Source organism: Acyrthosiphon pisum, chromosome A1, assembly GCF_005508785.2.
Source record: "Acyrthosiphon pisum isolate AL4f chromosome A1, pea_aphid_22Mar2018_4r6ur, whole genome shotgun sequence".
NCBI lineage: Eukaryota > Metazoa > Arthropoda > Insecta > Hemiptera > Aphididae > Acyrthosiphon > Acyrthosiphon pisum.
This window is the reverse complement of record NC_042494.1, coordinates 109,382,236-109,399,689: the sequence shown is the minus strand read 5'-3', so window position 1 is coordinate 109,399,689 and position 17,454 is coordinate 109,382,236. Positions and strand designations below refer to the sequence as shown.

The 17,454-nt window shown below is 26.6% G+C and overlaps 1 protein-coding gene across 1 annotated transcript; it reads right to left on the bottom strand.

Annotated features, from left to right (window-relative positions):
* Positions 1-8,960: 8,960 nt before the first annotated feature.
* LOC100160712 (spaetzle 6) lies at positions 8,961-17,201 on the bottom strand. Its single transcript, XM_001944011.5, has 8 exons — positions 17,045-17,201; positions 12,935-13,136; positions 12,574-12,688; positions 12,318-12,458; positions 12,024-12,167; positions 10,529-10,792; positions 10,021-10,351; positions 8,961-9,749 (listed from the first exon to the last, which is right to left on the bottom strand). Exons 1-8 carry the CDS (start codon positions 17,069-17,071, stop codon positions 9,642-9,644), a joined length of 1,332 nt encoding a protein of 443 aa, XP_001944046.2. The 5' UTR covers positions 17,072-17,201; the 3' UTR covers positions 8,961-9,641.
* Positions 17,202-17,454: the final 253 nt, after the last annotated feature.

Here is a 17,454-nt window from a genome sequence, read left to right as displayed (position 1 = left end):
TCATGTATAGAAAATGGAAATATAAACAACTAGTGACAATGTCATGTATCTACAGTCATTCGTTTTAATGATACACCAAAAACCAAAATCAATTTTCTCGAAAACAGATTTTGCGTAAAAATTCCCGTTTTTCCTTAATTTTTCTTTTGTTTTTCACGGCGCTTTTGAAAACTATTGGAAAAATGTTACTTTTGACCCCCCATAGTACCAACTAGATTCACTTTCCTATCAGAAAAGGTACTGTTGAAGAAAATCCAAGCACTTTTACTGTCCTAAAAGGTGATGACAGACACAAAAATAAAAAAAAAAATAAAAAAACACACATCATTGTAAAATCAATACATTCATCGCTCCACTCAGAATCTAAAATAACTAATAAAATCGGAAACTGAAAATGTCACTAAACCAGTGGCGTATTTAGTATTTTTTGTAGGGGGCGAATGATAAGAATTTTAGCTTACAGATTACGATTTAATAATTATAATATAATAATCGACATGTATTTAAAGAGCCATGGGGGCGGATTTGTCCCCGTATCCACCTCCGTAAATACGCCCCTGCCCTAAACAGTTCAATACAAGTATTTTGAAATTTGTTTCATGTATAGAAAAGGCTAATATATAAACATTCAGTGAAAATGTCATGTATTTACGATCATTGTTTTTAGAGTTACACTAGAAGCCAAAATCGATTTTGTCAAAAACCGATTTTGCGTAAAAATTCCCGTTTTTCCTTAATTTTTATTTTGTTTTACCGGGATGCTTTTAAAAACTATTGGGAATTTTAAATTTTGACCTCCTAAAAATACCAACTAAATTCACATTTCCATCGAACAAGACACTGAAGTTGAAAATCGAAGCATTATTTCGACTACTAATCGTGTACACACACAAAAATAAAAAAATAAAAAAACACATCATTGTAAAATCAATACATTTATCCTTCCACTCAGAATCTAAAATGGGATCTCATTTGAAAAACAGAAGATTGTATATTTGTATCTTTACAGAACTTTTTGCGATACAAAAAACCTCAATAAATTTAAAATATGATATTAAATTTTATTTAAAAGTTCGAAAATCAGAAAATCAATAACTGTTATTATTGAAGAAAATACAGGCACGTGATTCCTGATATTGGGGAAATAATATAGGTACTAAATCTTGGGGAAAATGTCTAATTTATCGGGGAAGTATTGAAAAAATCCTTATAGAACATATGGGAGAAAGATAAATCATAAATATAAAATAAAAAATGGAAATATTAAATATAATTGGATTATTCTTACAAATCATACATTATATGTATTATTAAAACGTATTACCTACTGTAGCAGTTCTACTTCTAATAGATATAGTTAAATCAATAATTGCAAAGAATTTTCACATTACCTATATCAGGGGTGGCCAAACTTTTTTTGATTAAGATCTACTGAAAGTATATTTTTTCTTTTAGGATCGAATAATGTAAAAAAATTATTTAATATTAATAATAAACATACTTATATAAATAAAAAAATTAAAGTGTTAAGTTATCTAAAATGAATGTTTCACATTAAATTTCTAAATAATTTTAAAATGTATTGACATTTTACTGTTGATGTAGAAGCGTATCGTTGCATATATCAAGACTCCGTGGTTAAGTCTAAGCTTAACCTACTCAGCTTTTATAAATTTCATGTGAAAAATGCCATTTAACACTATAACAGGTTAATCCGAAATATATGTATTTAATAACTGAATCTACTAAATGACAAATGCATAAGAATAATTAATAAATTCTAACAAGGGGATCGACTTAGAAATCGTCCAAGATCGACCGTTTGCAGGCCACCCCTGACCTATATAATATAAGTGCTACTCTTTTTAGCACTCACCTAAACTGATAAGTGTCCCTCATATAGACTATATTATTTAGTATTTACCCTTTTCCCTTTTCCCTTTTACTCCTTATTAGAGAAAGGGAAAAGAAGAGGATATGCCACACCCGCATTTGTTATTTTCGTCAGAATGTCAAGATGTCTTAGGAAAAAAAGTTCAGTATATTCTAAATATATTTCATAAATATTCAAATACATATTTATTATTTAGTTTAAGAAAAACCTCTTAGTAAAACTTAATTTTAAAACGTAATTTTCGTCCTAAAAAATCAATATAATCAACATTATTTCATTATATAAGCGTACAAAATACATTTTGTAAAAATTGTTGGTCATTAAAATACAATGATAAAACGAAAAATAATATTTACTTAGAATAAAAATACGAATAAAAAGTATTTTTAAAGTATTTAAAATGAATTTGTCAAATTGAAATCGAATTCCTACTTGACAAGACTGGATGCTAAACGTGTATAACGTACTAACCACTAAAGTGTAAGTACCTATGCAGTATACAACGTATAATAATAATGTGTAAATTGTGAGGTTACAAACCACTGGGTATTATTGATTTTATATTATATAACTTTTTAGTTTTTATACATTCGTAATATTATAATAAAGTGCATCTACTACAGTAATGTTTGACTCAATAATCTATTTATCTATAATATATGAAATTTAGTATGTAATATAGTATATACTAATATGCAGTATTGCAGTATGTATAATGTTTATAGTATATCGTATATGTTATAATATGATTATTATGAGTATCTATTGATTATCATAAACATTGTTTGTTTTTTAGTCTTTGTATAGGTTATAGTGTTATTAATAAATAAGTTAATTGTTTAATGTATGTTTAGTATATTGGTATTTAGTACTATTTACCGAGGTATTTACTTATTAAAATCAATTGATCACATTACAATCATTTATGTCTGAGTAGGAAATAGGAATAATAGGATTAACATCAACAATAGGAACAATAAGGAACATAGAGAATATAATAATCTTAAGCTTATAATTTGTATACATTTATATATACTACCTATTTTTATTTATATATCCGAAGTTAAATTTATATTTATGGCCCCAATGGGCCACTGGCCGCTGGGTAGTGAGCGCATCGATTTATCTGTTCTTAGTCCTATTATATATTTATATTTATATATAGGTACGATTGTACCACGAATGTACAATTGTCTACAATTTAGCTAATGTAATAACTAATATTATTATTTAGCCATTAATTAATAAAATACATATTATTTTGTATATAAATGTATAATATATAAATAATACCTCCTAATCACCTAAATAATATAAATATTATTTTCGTAAATAGGTTAAGTCAATATAATAGGGCTTAAACAATTATTTAAATATGTTAAATTGTATTTAATCCCATATTTTATTCAGTTTTTTTTAAAAAATAATATACGTTGAATTTAATTTAGAAAGTTAACAATTTTCGTCTACAGATTAATTGATGTTAAATAATATTTAAGAAAAGATATCCATGACATTTTATGGAATAAATAGTAGATAAGTCAGTTGTTATAAAAAAAAATGGTAGATAATAGTTAAATGTCATGAATACTTTTTTTTACAGAATCATTGTACAGAATCATTGTTAAACGTTTCGTTTTATCCGTTATCGGTTCAGTAATTATGAAGGTTTTTTTTTACTCAACTGAATGATATACATTAGTGTCAAAATAAAAATAGGCTTTTAGACAATTTGTTACACTGATTATTAATGATAAAACATAATCTACTTATCTACCGTGGATGTTGATAGGTAGCATTGTTTAAAAACTATATCGGTTTATGTTTTATAACCTCAAACATTCATTCAAATATACAATCCCGCTGGCTGCTATAATTGCTACCTATTACCTTTAGGTAGGTATTGAAAATCTAACTCGTTGCTAATTTTCGTCGTTTCAATCTGACCTTCTTTCCTTGACCTATTGTTTGGTTTAAATATCTTCCCAACACATTTAATTGGAAATTATAAATTTAATTTTTTTAAATAATTAAGTTATTTTTATAATGTTAATAAAAATGAACAGATGGCACCTAAAGTCCGCGCAACAAAAACTGGCCGGTGACCGGCGCGACTCTAGCGGCCATTTCTGGACGAGCAGGCGGTTATTGGGTGGGTGGGGGACAGGCGGAGTCAGGGGGTCATCGGCCAGTTTTTTTTGCGCAGACCATTTAATTATATGATATTATTGTAAATAAAGTAATTTATATTAAACCTATTTACTTGAACCTTGTTTTAAATTTTAAATCTTTAGCTATAAAAGTTTAATATTTTATAAATTTTTAACTACAAAATAATTATTAAATTTTCAATTTAGTAAAAAATCGAACTTAAAATACTTACAAAAAAAATTGTGATTATATATTTTAAATATATGAATTTCAAACTCTCATAGAAATATTATTTGACTTTCATGTAGACATTTTTTTTTTTAAAATGTAGACAAACTTATGAGTAATCTTGTATTACATTTTCTAATCTTAGATTTAAAAAGAAAATTTTCATGAATTTCTAACTCAAAATAATTTGCAAATTTTCGTCATTTTTACGTATTTTGTCAATATTTGAACTTAAGATGCTTATTGAAAAAAAATTGTGACTGGATTTTTAATTGTTTTCATTTGCCTTTGAAACAATATACTAGGAGCCTTCTTTTAAAATGTCAAGCTTTTTTAGCCAACAATAATAACATTTTATTGATATTTATAGAAAAAAAATAGAAACTGAAAATGTTCGTAAACAGCTTAAAATAAGTCAAAATATTTGGAAAATGTTATGGTGTATAGAAAATGCTAATATAAACATTCAGTCAACATTTCATGTACCTACGGTCATTTGTTTTAGAGTTGCACTAAAAGCCGATTTTGCGTAAAAATTCCCGTTTTTCCTTAATTTTTCTTTTGTTTTTCACGTTGCTTTTGAAAACTACTGGGAAATTTTTACTTTTGACCACCAAAGTACCAATTAGATTCACTTCCTATCAGAAAAGATATTGCTGAAGATTATCCAAGCATTTTTACTGTCCTTAAAGGTGATGACAGACACAAAAATAAAAAAAAAACACATCATTATAAAATCAATAAATTTATCGCTCTGCTCAGAATCTAAAATTGGAAACTGAAAATGTCCGTAAACAGTTCAAAACAAGTCAAAATATTTTGAAAATTTTATCAAGTATAGGAATTGATAAAATAAACATATGATATAAATCTCAAGTGTCAAAATATTTTGAATATTTTATTGTACATAGCAAATGCTAATATAAATCTTCAGTGAAAATGTCATGTATCTGCGGTCATTTGTTTTAGAGTTATGCCAAAAATCAAAATCTATTTTGTTTAACAATAAATTCCCCTTTTTCCTTAATTTTATATTGTTTTTCCCGACGCTTTTGAAAGTTATTGGGAAGCAGTTTTACTACACCAAACCGTGATGACAGACACAAAAAAAAATCACATCATTGTAAAATTAATACATTCATCGCTCCGCTCAGAATCTAAAAAATTCAAAGATTTAAGGTAGGTGTGATCACAGAATATAATAATGATTGAAATAAAAGCCACAATCCGTTGTTATCATAAATATCGTCGTTATATCATTACTCATTATATTGATTAAATCTAACACAAAAATACTAAATAACAATACAAGTAAGTGTAAAAAATAATTGTATTGTTATCACGGACCAAGATATACTATAGTATTTATTATTCTATTCTGTGGTATATCTTGTTGGTCCGTGATTGTTATGTTGTTGCCCTGTGAATTATATTTGATAATAACACAGAATAGAATAATATAATAATAATAAATATTCAGAATATTTTTTTTTTTTATAGCTGGTTACTGAATAGTGAATATCTCGAAGTTCATATTGTTGATAATAATAAAAATAATAAATTCCTTAAATTTATGTACCTTGGTCCTTGACACCTTGTCCCATTGCACGGCTATAGATAGTATGGTTGCCCATCGACGTATGATTCTCATACTTGAAAAGTGTCTACCGAAATGAATCTCTATAATCAGTATTAAAGTTAAATTAAACAGCTGGAAACTTAAGCACTAGCGCTTATATGTCATAGTGGCTATCACGGAACTACAATTTACATTTGAAAGGTAATTGCATTTAGAATCACTACAACAAATAAGCGCTAGAGCGTAAATTTCCAGCTATTTAATACTGATAATGGAGATTTATTTCGGTAGACACTTCTAGATTCGATGGGCAACCATACTATCTTTAATCGTGCCCCTTTGGTACATATCATGATAAAATAAAATAATTACTTTATAATGGTACCTACATGTATAACTAAAAAGATCATTTATTATCTATGGCTTGGTATCTGGTTCCAAATTGACTTAAATATGATAGTAGTGATGTTCAGTATTTTTATAATTTTAAATTTTAATATTGGTTGAAACTTGAAATCTTTTACGTTTAATTATATTCCCATTTCCTATATGTTTTTAACGATCAGTATGACGGCTAAAACTAAAATGTATTGGCTTATTATTCTTTTGTGGAATCAATATCACAGAATAAATTATTAACATTAGCACTACCGATGATGCCGATCAATCGTGTTATACCGAATATTAAAACACGTTTAGCTGTCTTTGATTAATTTTGGTAGGTACCTATAACTATACGAAGTAACGTGCACACAATACATTTTATGTGACTTGGCCAGTGTTTGGAAGGAACGAGTTCCAAAAGGAACGGATTCCTGGAACGAATTCCTTTTTATAAAAAAAGAACGAGAAAATGAACTAGTTCTTTTTTTTAAGGAAAAATAACAAAATTGTTCGTTCCTTTCTAGTTCCAATAATTTACACAAATAATAGGTATGTAAAAATTGAAATTAAGATATATTTTTTTAATGTGTAGGTATAATGTATATTCCTAATTAGTGATTGTTATTGAGTATCGATGTAGAGACAATCGACATACGTTAGCCAAAAATTTAATTTTGAAGAAAATCTCAAAATATATAATAATATATTGCATAAACGTATAAAATATATACCTACTTGTAGTTATATATTATAAATAAAAATTAAATAAGTATGCGCATAATACGAAAAAAAAACATTAATGATTAAATAAGAATTTTTATTTTATTTGGAACTAAAAAAGGTACTTGTTCACGTTTTAAAGGAACAACAAAGGAACGAATTCTTTTTTTTTTTTAAGGAACATGGAACAGAACGAATTCCTTTTTATAAGGAACTTGCCAAACACTGGACTTGGCGCGCCGCGTTGGCTGGTAGCGGAACGCCCGCCGCTACTAGCTCCCGGATGGGTGACGACCCGGGTTCGTAGTAGTAAAAAGTAAAAACCTTGTCACACATATACCGCGTGTTAGCTTACCTACCGTAACAACACCTTACGGCTTACCATTCTAACCTTACCAATCATAGTTCATAATCCCCTACAACAGCTAATGGCCATTGTCGCCGGGCTTAAGTTCAATAAAAAAATAAATAAACAAATAAATATATTTAATATAATGTAATTATATAAATATATATATATAGGTATACATAATACGTGCATAAGTATTTACTGCCTATGACCGTAGTCCGTAGGTATGCGAGACGCAAGTGGAAAAGAGACGAGTAGGTACCTACGCGACAACCATAATAGTTTAAATAACATGTCCAATGTCCATGCACGTTTAAATTATATTTCCTTAATGCATTATTCATGTAATAAAAAAAAACTTGCTAAATAACCGTCACTGTAGTAACATAAGCGTTGTGTTTTTATTTTTTTTGTACAACCATGTAACTACGCCCTATTATTAATGATTGCTACCAAACATATTATGTTGTACCTACCCATGAGCCATGGCTGGCTGGTAGTCGATAGCTATATAAATAGCATAAAAACATATTATTGTACACAACATATCCGTAGAAAAAAATGCACAACAATGAACGATTAAAAATATTAAGTGATATAATAATATTATGCTCCTAGAACTATTATATTATTGTAAAAACAATGGTTCTATATTATATACAGCTATTGATTTTTTAAATTCAAATAAATGCGTTTATGAAGAGAAAGTTATTAAAAATCAAATTGTATGAACGTGTAGGTAGTTGAATTCATTATTCATAAAACATATCAGTCATAAAAATTATTCGACACATAATATAATATCATATAGGTATTATCATAAAATTAATAAAATTATTTTAGGAAAATGTTGAATTATTGTTATTATAAAGTAGGTACCAACAATATATGCTTACACGAATTACCTACATTAATAAATTAATCACATCGATTTATTTTGTTGAGTATGTTAAATTGTGTATATAAATAATATATAGGTACTTATTTTAATATGGATTTAAAATCCATATCACAATAATAGATTTATAATTATAAAAAGCAATATGATACATTTTTTTTTAAACTAATATTTTAAATATAGGTATTGCTTAATAATACAATAATACTATTTTACTATTTTTGTTAGGTAGGTACTTGATTTAAACAGCGATTTTTTAATTTATAAATTATCACTAATATAAATATTTCAAGAGGTATTGGCGTATTGCGAATTGCGATTTATCTATAAAAATAAATAATTTATTATGTCGGTACCTGTACCTACCTATTATAGATAAAGACATAAAGTAATAATTAAAATTAATTGACTTATTTATTAACATTAAAAAAACTATTCAGATTCCAGACATGATAATATATTATACTTATTATTTATAAAGTGCGTCGTTTGCATTTTTATGAATAATACATTATATTTACTTAAATACTTTTTGTTGATAACGAACTATTAATTTATTCTCTGATAAAACTTAAATATAAATATTATAAAATAAATAAAGTTTGTATTTGTATTTTGTATGTATATAAAGGATGCTCAAACTTTCGTGGTGTATAACTGTATAATTAATAACTATAGCCAGTAAAGTAGGTATGGAAATAGTAAAATGATACCGGGCTTCATAGATCTGATATTTCTGAGGAAATTGTACATTAACTATTGAAATAACTCTAACGTTTCACACTTGTTTATTATTTAAAATAATTAAAAAAAAATACACATACTCTAGATTAGATTATACAATTTATTTATACTATAATATTTCAATACATTCTAGATGCGTTTATCTACCTAAAAAATACACATATTATTCAGTGATCGGAGGGATTCGGGTTTGCCCTTTCAGAAAAATGTAATGTTATGAAGATGGAGGGAGTTGTCTTTGGTTTTGTAAATAAACCTATTTTTTTAAATAATGTCAGTCCCCCTCTATAAAATAAAGTCAACTTATATAAGAATATATTCTTATATATATATATCCCTATACATTAAATACAATATTTAATTTCTTTATAGTTTATAATATTATATGTGTCCAAAATTGAGCATGTTTTAAAATAATTTGAATTTAAAAATTCAAGTTCAAAATATGGACTATGGATTTAAAAAATCCTTAAATGAATATTTGATTTAAGAGTTTTTAAAATCTCATATTTATAAAATTTAAACAAATAAATGTTTGAAGGATTCTGCTTATCTTCTATATATGAGTCGTTTTTATACTTATCTACTAAGTCTTAAATAGTATAAGATACAACATTAATTATTAATTATAATATTATACAACTAACATATAAATTCATATTTACATATTCATATAATTTAAATAAAAACGCTTTTACAGTTCAGGCGATGTTGATTTTCTTTTTACATATCTTGCAAAATAATCTGGTCTCCAGCATTTGCAACTTCCAGGAATCAAAAACCAGTCATAGTAAAGTCTCACCTAAAAAAATCATTTTTGTTTATTTCCAATATAATATTATTTTGTTTGTTAGTTAAAAATATGTTTTTGTACCTACATAATATAAAGGTTCCTCGAATAAATTTTTAAAAAAATATTATTTACCAAACCTTGGTAATTTTTTTTTAGTTTTATGATCATATTTAAGCAACTACCCAAATTAAAATGATACATATTTAAATTAAAACCAGCTGATTGTAAAAATAAAATAAAATTTTCAAAGATTTTGTATAGTTTATCAAAAAATACTTGCTTGAAAACATCCGAGTTCGTCAATACCGTCACAATGTGGCTTTTTCTTCGATGTCGAAGTAGATGATTGGGAGGGCAAAGGGTCAGGAGCACCTTGAGTAGCACGTTTATGTAAATATTGCTGGTAGTTTTGAAAGTCTTGTACTGAAGGTGGATCATCGCCTTGTGCCTGTGTTCTGTACATACCTTGTTGTTGTGGTGGTACTGGCAATCTTCGATTGTTAGAAGCAGATGGTAAATACGTGTCTGGATAGTAAACCTCTGCAACCAACAGGCTTACCCATCTCGGTGATGACAGACATCCTCCCTCTATGTAATGACATTTAGTTTGACTAAGAAGGAACCACATATTTTATTAATGAACATATTATATATAATATTATTTATAGTATATCTATAGAATTTTTCAAAAATAAGGGTACTTTAACACAATGATTTCATTTTTAAACTTCTTATTTTTCAGAAATACCTATTTATATAGTATTATTTACGTTGAAAAATGTACGTACGTGCACTTAGTCACCTCTACGGTTTGGGTAAAATATCCTTCATACGGAATTTGCACCACATATCGCCACATACCCTGGTAGTTCCGTGCAAATACTGGTGTAGCATATTCTACTTTGGCCGGACAGGGAGTGGGTGGCCCATCCATAACACTACCGGCAGCATGAGCCGGGTCACGTGTTCTATATTCTAATTGTTCAGTTCGTCGTTGAGCCATAAGTCCGGACAGTGCTTGTCCTTGTATTACTTTATAGAGCATGCAAAATCTGAAGTAAAAAATAACATGACAATTGACAATTGTAAACATTTTTAAAAGAACAGACGGTCAAATAATTTTGCTTTTAATGCAATTAGAAATTTCCTCTTATATTTAAAATATATAAATTAAGGTCAGTGTTCACAATAACAATTGTCTTATAACTCGCTAAGTTACCAACCTAGTTAAACACATATCAAAAGAATAACTCAATAAGTTATAACTATAGCTATTATAATTTATGGAAAAAATACCTTTTATAATTTAACTAGAGTTAAGTTAAAAATTTAACTTTTACCTTTTATTCTCATTTATTATTTATTTGAAAATAAATTGTTTATTTTATTTTCAACAATAGTACAAACGTAACACTCCAGTGCAGTCATACTAAATTCTCATTTCGGGTTTTCAACATTAAACCAGATGGAACTATCCGAACTAGGACACGCTATACGACATTAATAACGTCTATATTATAATATTATTATAATATGACGTAATCCATAGCACTATTTTGATTCATCGAACTAAAAACTTCAATAAATTACTACCTATAATTTCATCTTACTGAACTAGATAATAGTACTAAATTATACATAATGCATATGTAAAAATAAATAATAATAAGATATATATGTACCTATATAATAATAAGACTAAATATATTATTTTAATTTTTCATCTTATATAGTAAATAGACAATAGACAATAGTTTTTATATAATTTTTTTATAAGTTAGGTATATTAATAAAGATTTAATTTTTTGTATGGTGATTAATGATTATGACATACATTTAATTATAGGTTCACGGAACTATCATTATAATAAATACATACCTATTATATCTACTTATTCCAATGTCATTTAATTTTTCATGAGCTAAACCTAATCCAAGTTAAATAACCTAGTTGAAGTATTTATTTCTTTGTATTTAATTGTATTAATAGATTTGTTTCAATTTTATTATTGTACTCTATACCTACCTAATGTTTTAATAATATTTTTTTTTGCTCATTGCATTTGTCATTGTTGTTATTAACATTTTCGTATAAATGATACATTCGTTACTTGTAATTATTATTTTTATTTATAATTTATAGGTAGGTACATCATAATTTGTCAATGTTTTCATTAAAAAAATATATATTTTTTTATCGTGATCAGTGATCACATATTGACAGTAATATTAAATTTATAACCACACTAATTTTAATACAAATACTATTTTAATGTAACTTACACTCCGCCGCTGGTGTCACAAAATTTTCTTGAATGTCTAGTACTATTTTGAGAATTTATAGGAACATCTTCGTCGTCGTCCATGTTTACATCATCAAGAGAATCTGTATTGGTGTACTTTGCTCTTCGCCGAAAAGGTTTTCCTCTAAACAAATTAAGAATAGGCACATATTATAAATTAATGTGTCTATAGGTAGTTATTTACTTATTATCATCTCTTTTTTTTTATTATGAAACAAACTTTCGGCGGCGTGGCCATTAGGATATCTTATATGATTATTGTACATAGGCTTACTGTAAGTATTTTTGGGTCGTACTACTTTGGTAATACGATTCAGGTGGCACATATTTGGCTACTTTTGGTATAGTTTCATCCGCTTTGAGTATTGGCAATGTCCTGCTGAAGAATTCTAATGTTTTATTCTTCACTAACTCACTAAAAAGATTGTATCATTATATTCTACATAATATACGTACGTTAAAACTTGAAAATGATGAATGCGGTAATTCGCAGAAATAAAATTAAAATATTCAATTGTCATAACACTCACAACGGGTATGGTGATCCTAAAACGTTTTGTTTCATTGGGTTCACTGGCAAAAACCCTTTATTGAGATCTCCGCATAGATTATTCAATGTTTTTGCTGATGGATTCTTGTTGACCCCTATAATATATGAATAGTGTCATTTCATGTTTTATTTTATATTGTTATTTGGTACACTATTTACTACAATGGTTAAATATATATACAGTATAGAAGCACAATTATTTTTACGAAATGCGTGACTACAACATAGCCACATAGGGTATAGGTAATCGTGCGAAATGTATAGTTCGTACTTCGTGCTACAGGTACCTACAGCCAAAATTATATTATAAATAATTACAATAATAAGTGTATAATTTTTACCTGGACACAATTTGTTAGATTTGAAATAAGGCGGAGAACGGACTTTAGGTGGTTCCATTCTGGGAGCTTCGATAAAAGCATAATAACCTTCGGGAGGTTCTTGCCCAGAATCAACCGTAGACGAATCTGTTGATGAAAATGTTTGTGATTGATGTACAACAGCTATGTTTCTCGGAATGAGAAAAATAGCAATGCAAATGAACTAAAATTAATAAGAATAAACATAATATTGTGAATCAAAATGATTAGGTATAAATCAACAACAATGTAGAACACCTATATAATAATTAATAACTAATTATGCTTTATGAATACATCCAAAATGTAACAAATATTTTCCAGTAAATAGGTTCAAACGAAAGATTTTATTATATATATAAATATTAAATATGTACATAGTATATATTTATATTTTATATTTATATATATATATAATTATAGTTGGTAGGAATAATAGTATAATACCTATATTATAGTGAAATATGTTACATATATTTCATATAATTTCTCGTTACTTTCTCGATAATTCGTAAAATAACCTCTTCAAATTAGTAATCAATTTCCAATACAGAGATTAGCGAAGAGCTGTATGAATGTGTTTAGTATTTTACAAAACAACCAATAAAAACACCACACAAGCTTAGTTTTAAAATCAATAAATTTATTGATCTACTCATAATTTAAGTATAGAACGGATGATCCGCAGATACTCTTCTATAGAGTGCTTAAAAATTGAGTACTTTATCGGCACTATACAAAACTACATACCTACATATTAACTATTCGTAGGTTATAGGTACCCACTTAAAATCAATTTTACCAATAGTTTATAGGTACTTACACTATTTCGAAAACTTAAAGATTCTATTGGCTATATCGTCTATATCTAATACCTTTATTCCGTACTATTGTGCAAACGAATATGTTATAATGGTGGCCTATTTTATAAATGATCATGTAAATATTGAAAATGGACATTTCACATAATTTACGTATCAATCATTATATTGGCTATATATTATGATTGAGCGTGATGTATTGACTTAGGTATCAAATATCTGCACAAAAAAGTATTATTTTTTTGTAATATTATTATTGAGTGTGTCGGATTCAACAGTCATTTGACATTGAAATGTATGGGCATACCTATCAGCTTCTATAACGGCTTTATATGTACGATATATCAACAAAAAAGTACATTGGTCATCGTTGGTCAGGCATATTGATGTCTATTTGCAAGGTATATAGTTCCATTGTTCGTAAGCAATTTAATCTGGAAACCTACTTTTCCTTTTTTTATTAAATAGAAAACAAATAAATTTAGTGAAAAAATATGGAAAGAAAATTGTTTTTTAAGCACCAAACCTATACCAATAAGCTGAGAAGTAATAATGTTATTTTAAATAAGGAAAAAATTAGATTCAGTAGTGCACTACTTGGCATAATTAAATCTTCTACTGAGTATTATACCATGACGACGTGACCACGAGGAACACAAGACTGGGTCAAAAAGAAGACGGTACCGTTAGTAATAAGTTTTGCGTTTGCTACTTTTTTAAATAACTAAATAAAATTAATAAAATTGAATGATACACGAGTTAATTTATTTTGTAAGATAAATTAGTTTATACAATATAAATAAAGGCATTTATTTAAATCTTAAACTATAAAATATAAAGGTTACCTATATGTCTATATGCGGATATTGACTACTTTAATACTACAAATTATAGCAATATTAAAAAAAGAGTTACCATCATAATGATAATATCATAATAGTTACCTTATCGTCTTAAAATGTTGATTTAAGATCAATATCAGCTAGTTATAAATAAATATAATTTTTTAAAAAATTCAAATAACACGTTCAGTCTACTTCAGAAGTTATTCTGAAGTCAAAATGAGTATAACACTTATTAATTTTTATACCTATACCTACTTTAATATTTTTTAAATAATCTGATGCTTAAATATTGTCTTAGCATTTGTAGGTACCTATATAGTACATATGCAGTTGCATTTTATTCAATAACTTATAGTTCTATTTTACATTTTAATTTTGTATGCTTTTAATTTATAAGAATAATGTATTTAGACATTGATCACTAAAATAGCGTTTGCCCTGTCCAAAGGAAGAATAATCAAATAAACCGTGACGAATTCGCGTAACAATCTCCATTAATCCGTGGAACGATATAGTTTATCCATGGTAGATCAGGTGTATTTGCAAACATTAGAGTATTAGACCATTTAATTGAATTCATTTTGTAACTTTAAATTAACAAAAGATCTTATAAAACTCTATTTATCATTGTAAATGACCATCTGTATAGCATTACCTACGCATCATGTTACTATAGGTATCTAATAAAAAATTACGAATTATTTGCTTCGTATATAGATTATAGGTAGATACTTACTATACATTTTTTTTAAATATTCTATTATGTTTTAATCCATACAAATATTTAATTTATTTATAAACGTTGAGTTGAGGGTTAGATAACTTATTTGGTATCATTTTACCGATTTCAACTAAAATCGTAAAAATCTTAGTTACCACATTATGGTGTATTATATATAGTATATAACTCATAATATTTTTATAGTCAATGTACTGATGTACTGTTAATTCTATATTTGTATTTTATTTTATTGTAACTGTTGAGTTATCATAGTTGTATAGTGTATACTAGTTGCTTAAAAAAATATTAACGCGACCCATAAAATATATCAAACTATTATCTATATAGTCATAGATTTGTATTAATTTTATTAAAACACGCTTTCAACTATTTTGTGAGCTTTGTATTTTATTTTATTTTTGTATTCAAATGTTATCTAATTATTATAATTTTATAACCTGGTAGGTATACAGGAGATATTTTAAATGGAACCGGTAGTTTCCAAACAATAAATTACAAATAATACCTACACTCGGAATTGTGAATATTATGTTGCATATTTACTTGTAGGTACCTACATAATATATTGTATACTGTACGAATTACGATTACGACTGTTATACAAAATTAGGTGGACTAGATTAAGGTATATTATTTGAACAATTGAAAATAAAAGTACAATTTATATTATTAGTTATAGATATCTGATATAGAAGGAAATTGTATTAATGAATTTCATAAATATATCGTATTAAACACTAATATGTAATATTGTAATGTAAAACAAACAATTATTTTTTTAAATATTAATACAGAAAATGAATTTATCTAAAATCTTGAATAAATAGGTAGTATTCATTGACAAAATGTTTTCTTTTCACAAAAAAAAATGGTTTTGACTTAAAATAAAAGATGTTTAGTATATGTCTGTGACCTATATGTAATGACTAATGACTAATAAGTATTGGTTGTAGGTATATTTAATATGCTTTATAATATTTTATGCATTTAATATATGCTATCAAAACTATATTTTATTTGCAATCAATTTATTCAAAGTTGAATCGTTACTTTATTATTATATTTACGTTTTGATTTTTGATATTTATTATTTATAAGCATTGAAAATAAATACGCGTGTTGACACATATACAAAACTAATGTTTAATGTTTATAATTAATGTTCTACAATGGTAGTGACTAGTGAGTATAGTTTTAAAAACGAATAATATTAATAAATATTATAAATATTATTATTATAAATATTTTATTATTTTATAATATTATTATTGTGCACAAGCATTTAAGTCTCGTAATGTAGATTTACCAACAGAGTTTAATTAAAATTTAAAACAATCAGAATAATAATAATAAACAATAGCAATAACAAAAGATTATTATGATTAAAATTAAAACTCATAAAAACACAAACTAATCAAAATTATACTAAATAAATGAACATTTAAAGAAGGAAAAAAATTAAAAATATAAGTTAAATTTTTTAAAAAAATAAGTAAAAACCTTCCATCATAATCACATATAATAATATAATGTAATGTTATTGTTAGATATACCTAATTGAATATTATAGGTAGGTACGTTATTTTTCTCATTTGGTTTTTAACTAATTATTTAGTACTTAATATAATCTTAACGTAAAATTATAAATTATAATAATATCGTAAGTATAATAGTAAATATTTACCGAAATTCTTGATAGTTTTGAAATCATAACGTCTTGATTTTAATGTATAGCACATTGACCTGATGACACATTCGAGTCCGGCACTCTACTGACCCAGACTGAGCCCCACCGAACTTGACTCGTGAATCGTGGATCCTGCCTTCCTAACTACAGCTATCCTATTCACTAAAGAGTAGGTATACCTACTACGCACTGCCAACTAAGCGCGTTCACATCGTGACGTAAAAAATACGAATTAAACATATTGCAATCACAACACATCACTACTTTACCAATAATATAAAAAAATTGTATACCTACATTTATTTAGACATAAGCATTGGTATACTAATCATCATGTTTGTGTAGTTCTATAGTTCAAAACGTGTACGACCTATATGTATTCCGAATATAGTAGGTACCTTTTAAAG

Excerpts from the sequence above, each read along its gene's own strand:
- LOC100160712 (XM_001944011.5), bottom strand. The coding sequence starts at position 17,071 with ATGATTTCAAAACTATCAAGAATTTCG. Across the intron at positions 10,793-12,023 it reads TGTGACACCAGCGGCGGAGT|ATTTTGCATGCTCTATAAAG; the intron begins GTAAGTTACATT and ends TTTTTACTTCAG. Across the intron at positions 10,352-10,528 it reads GTAGAGGTGACTAAGTGCAC|TCAAACTAAATGTCATTACA; the intron begins GTACGTACATTT and ends GTTCCTTCTTAG.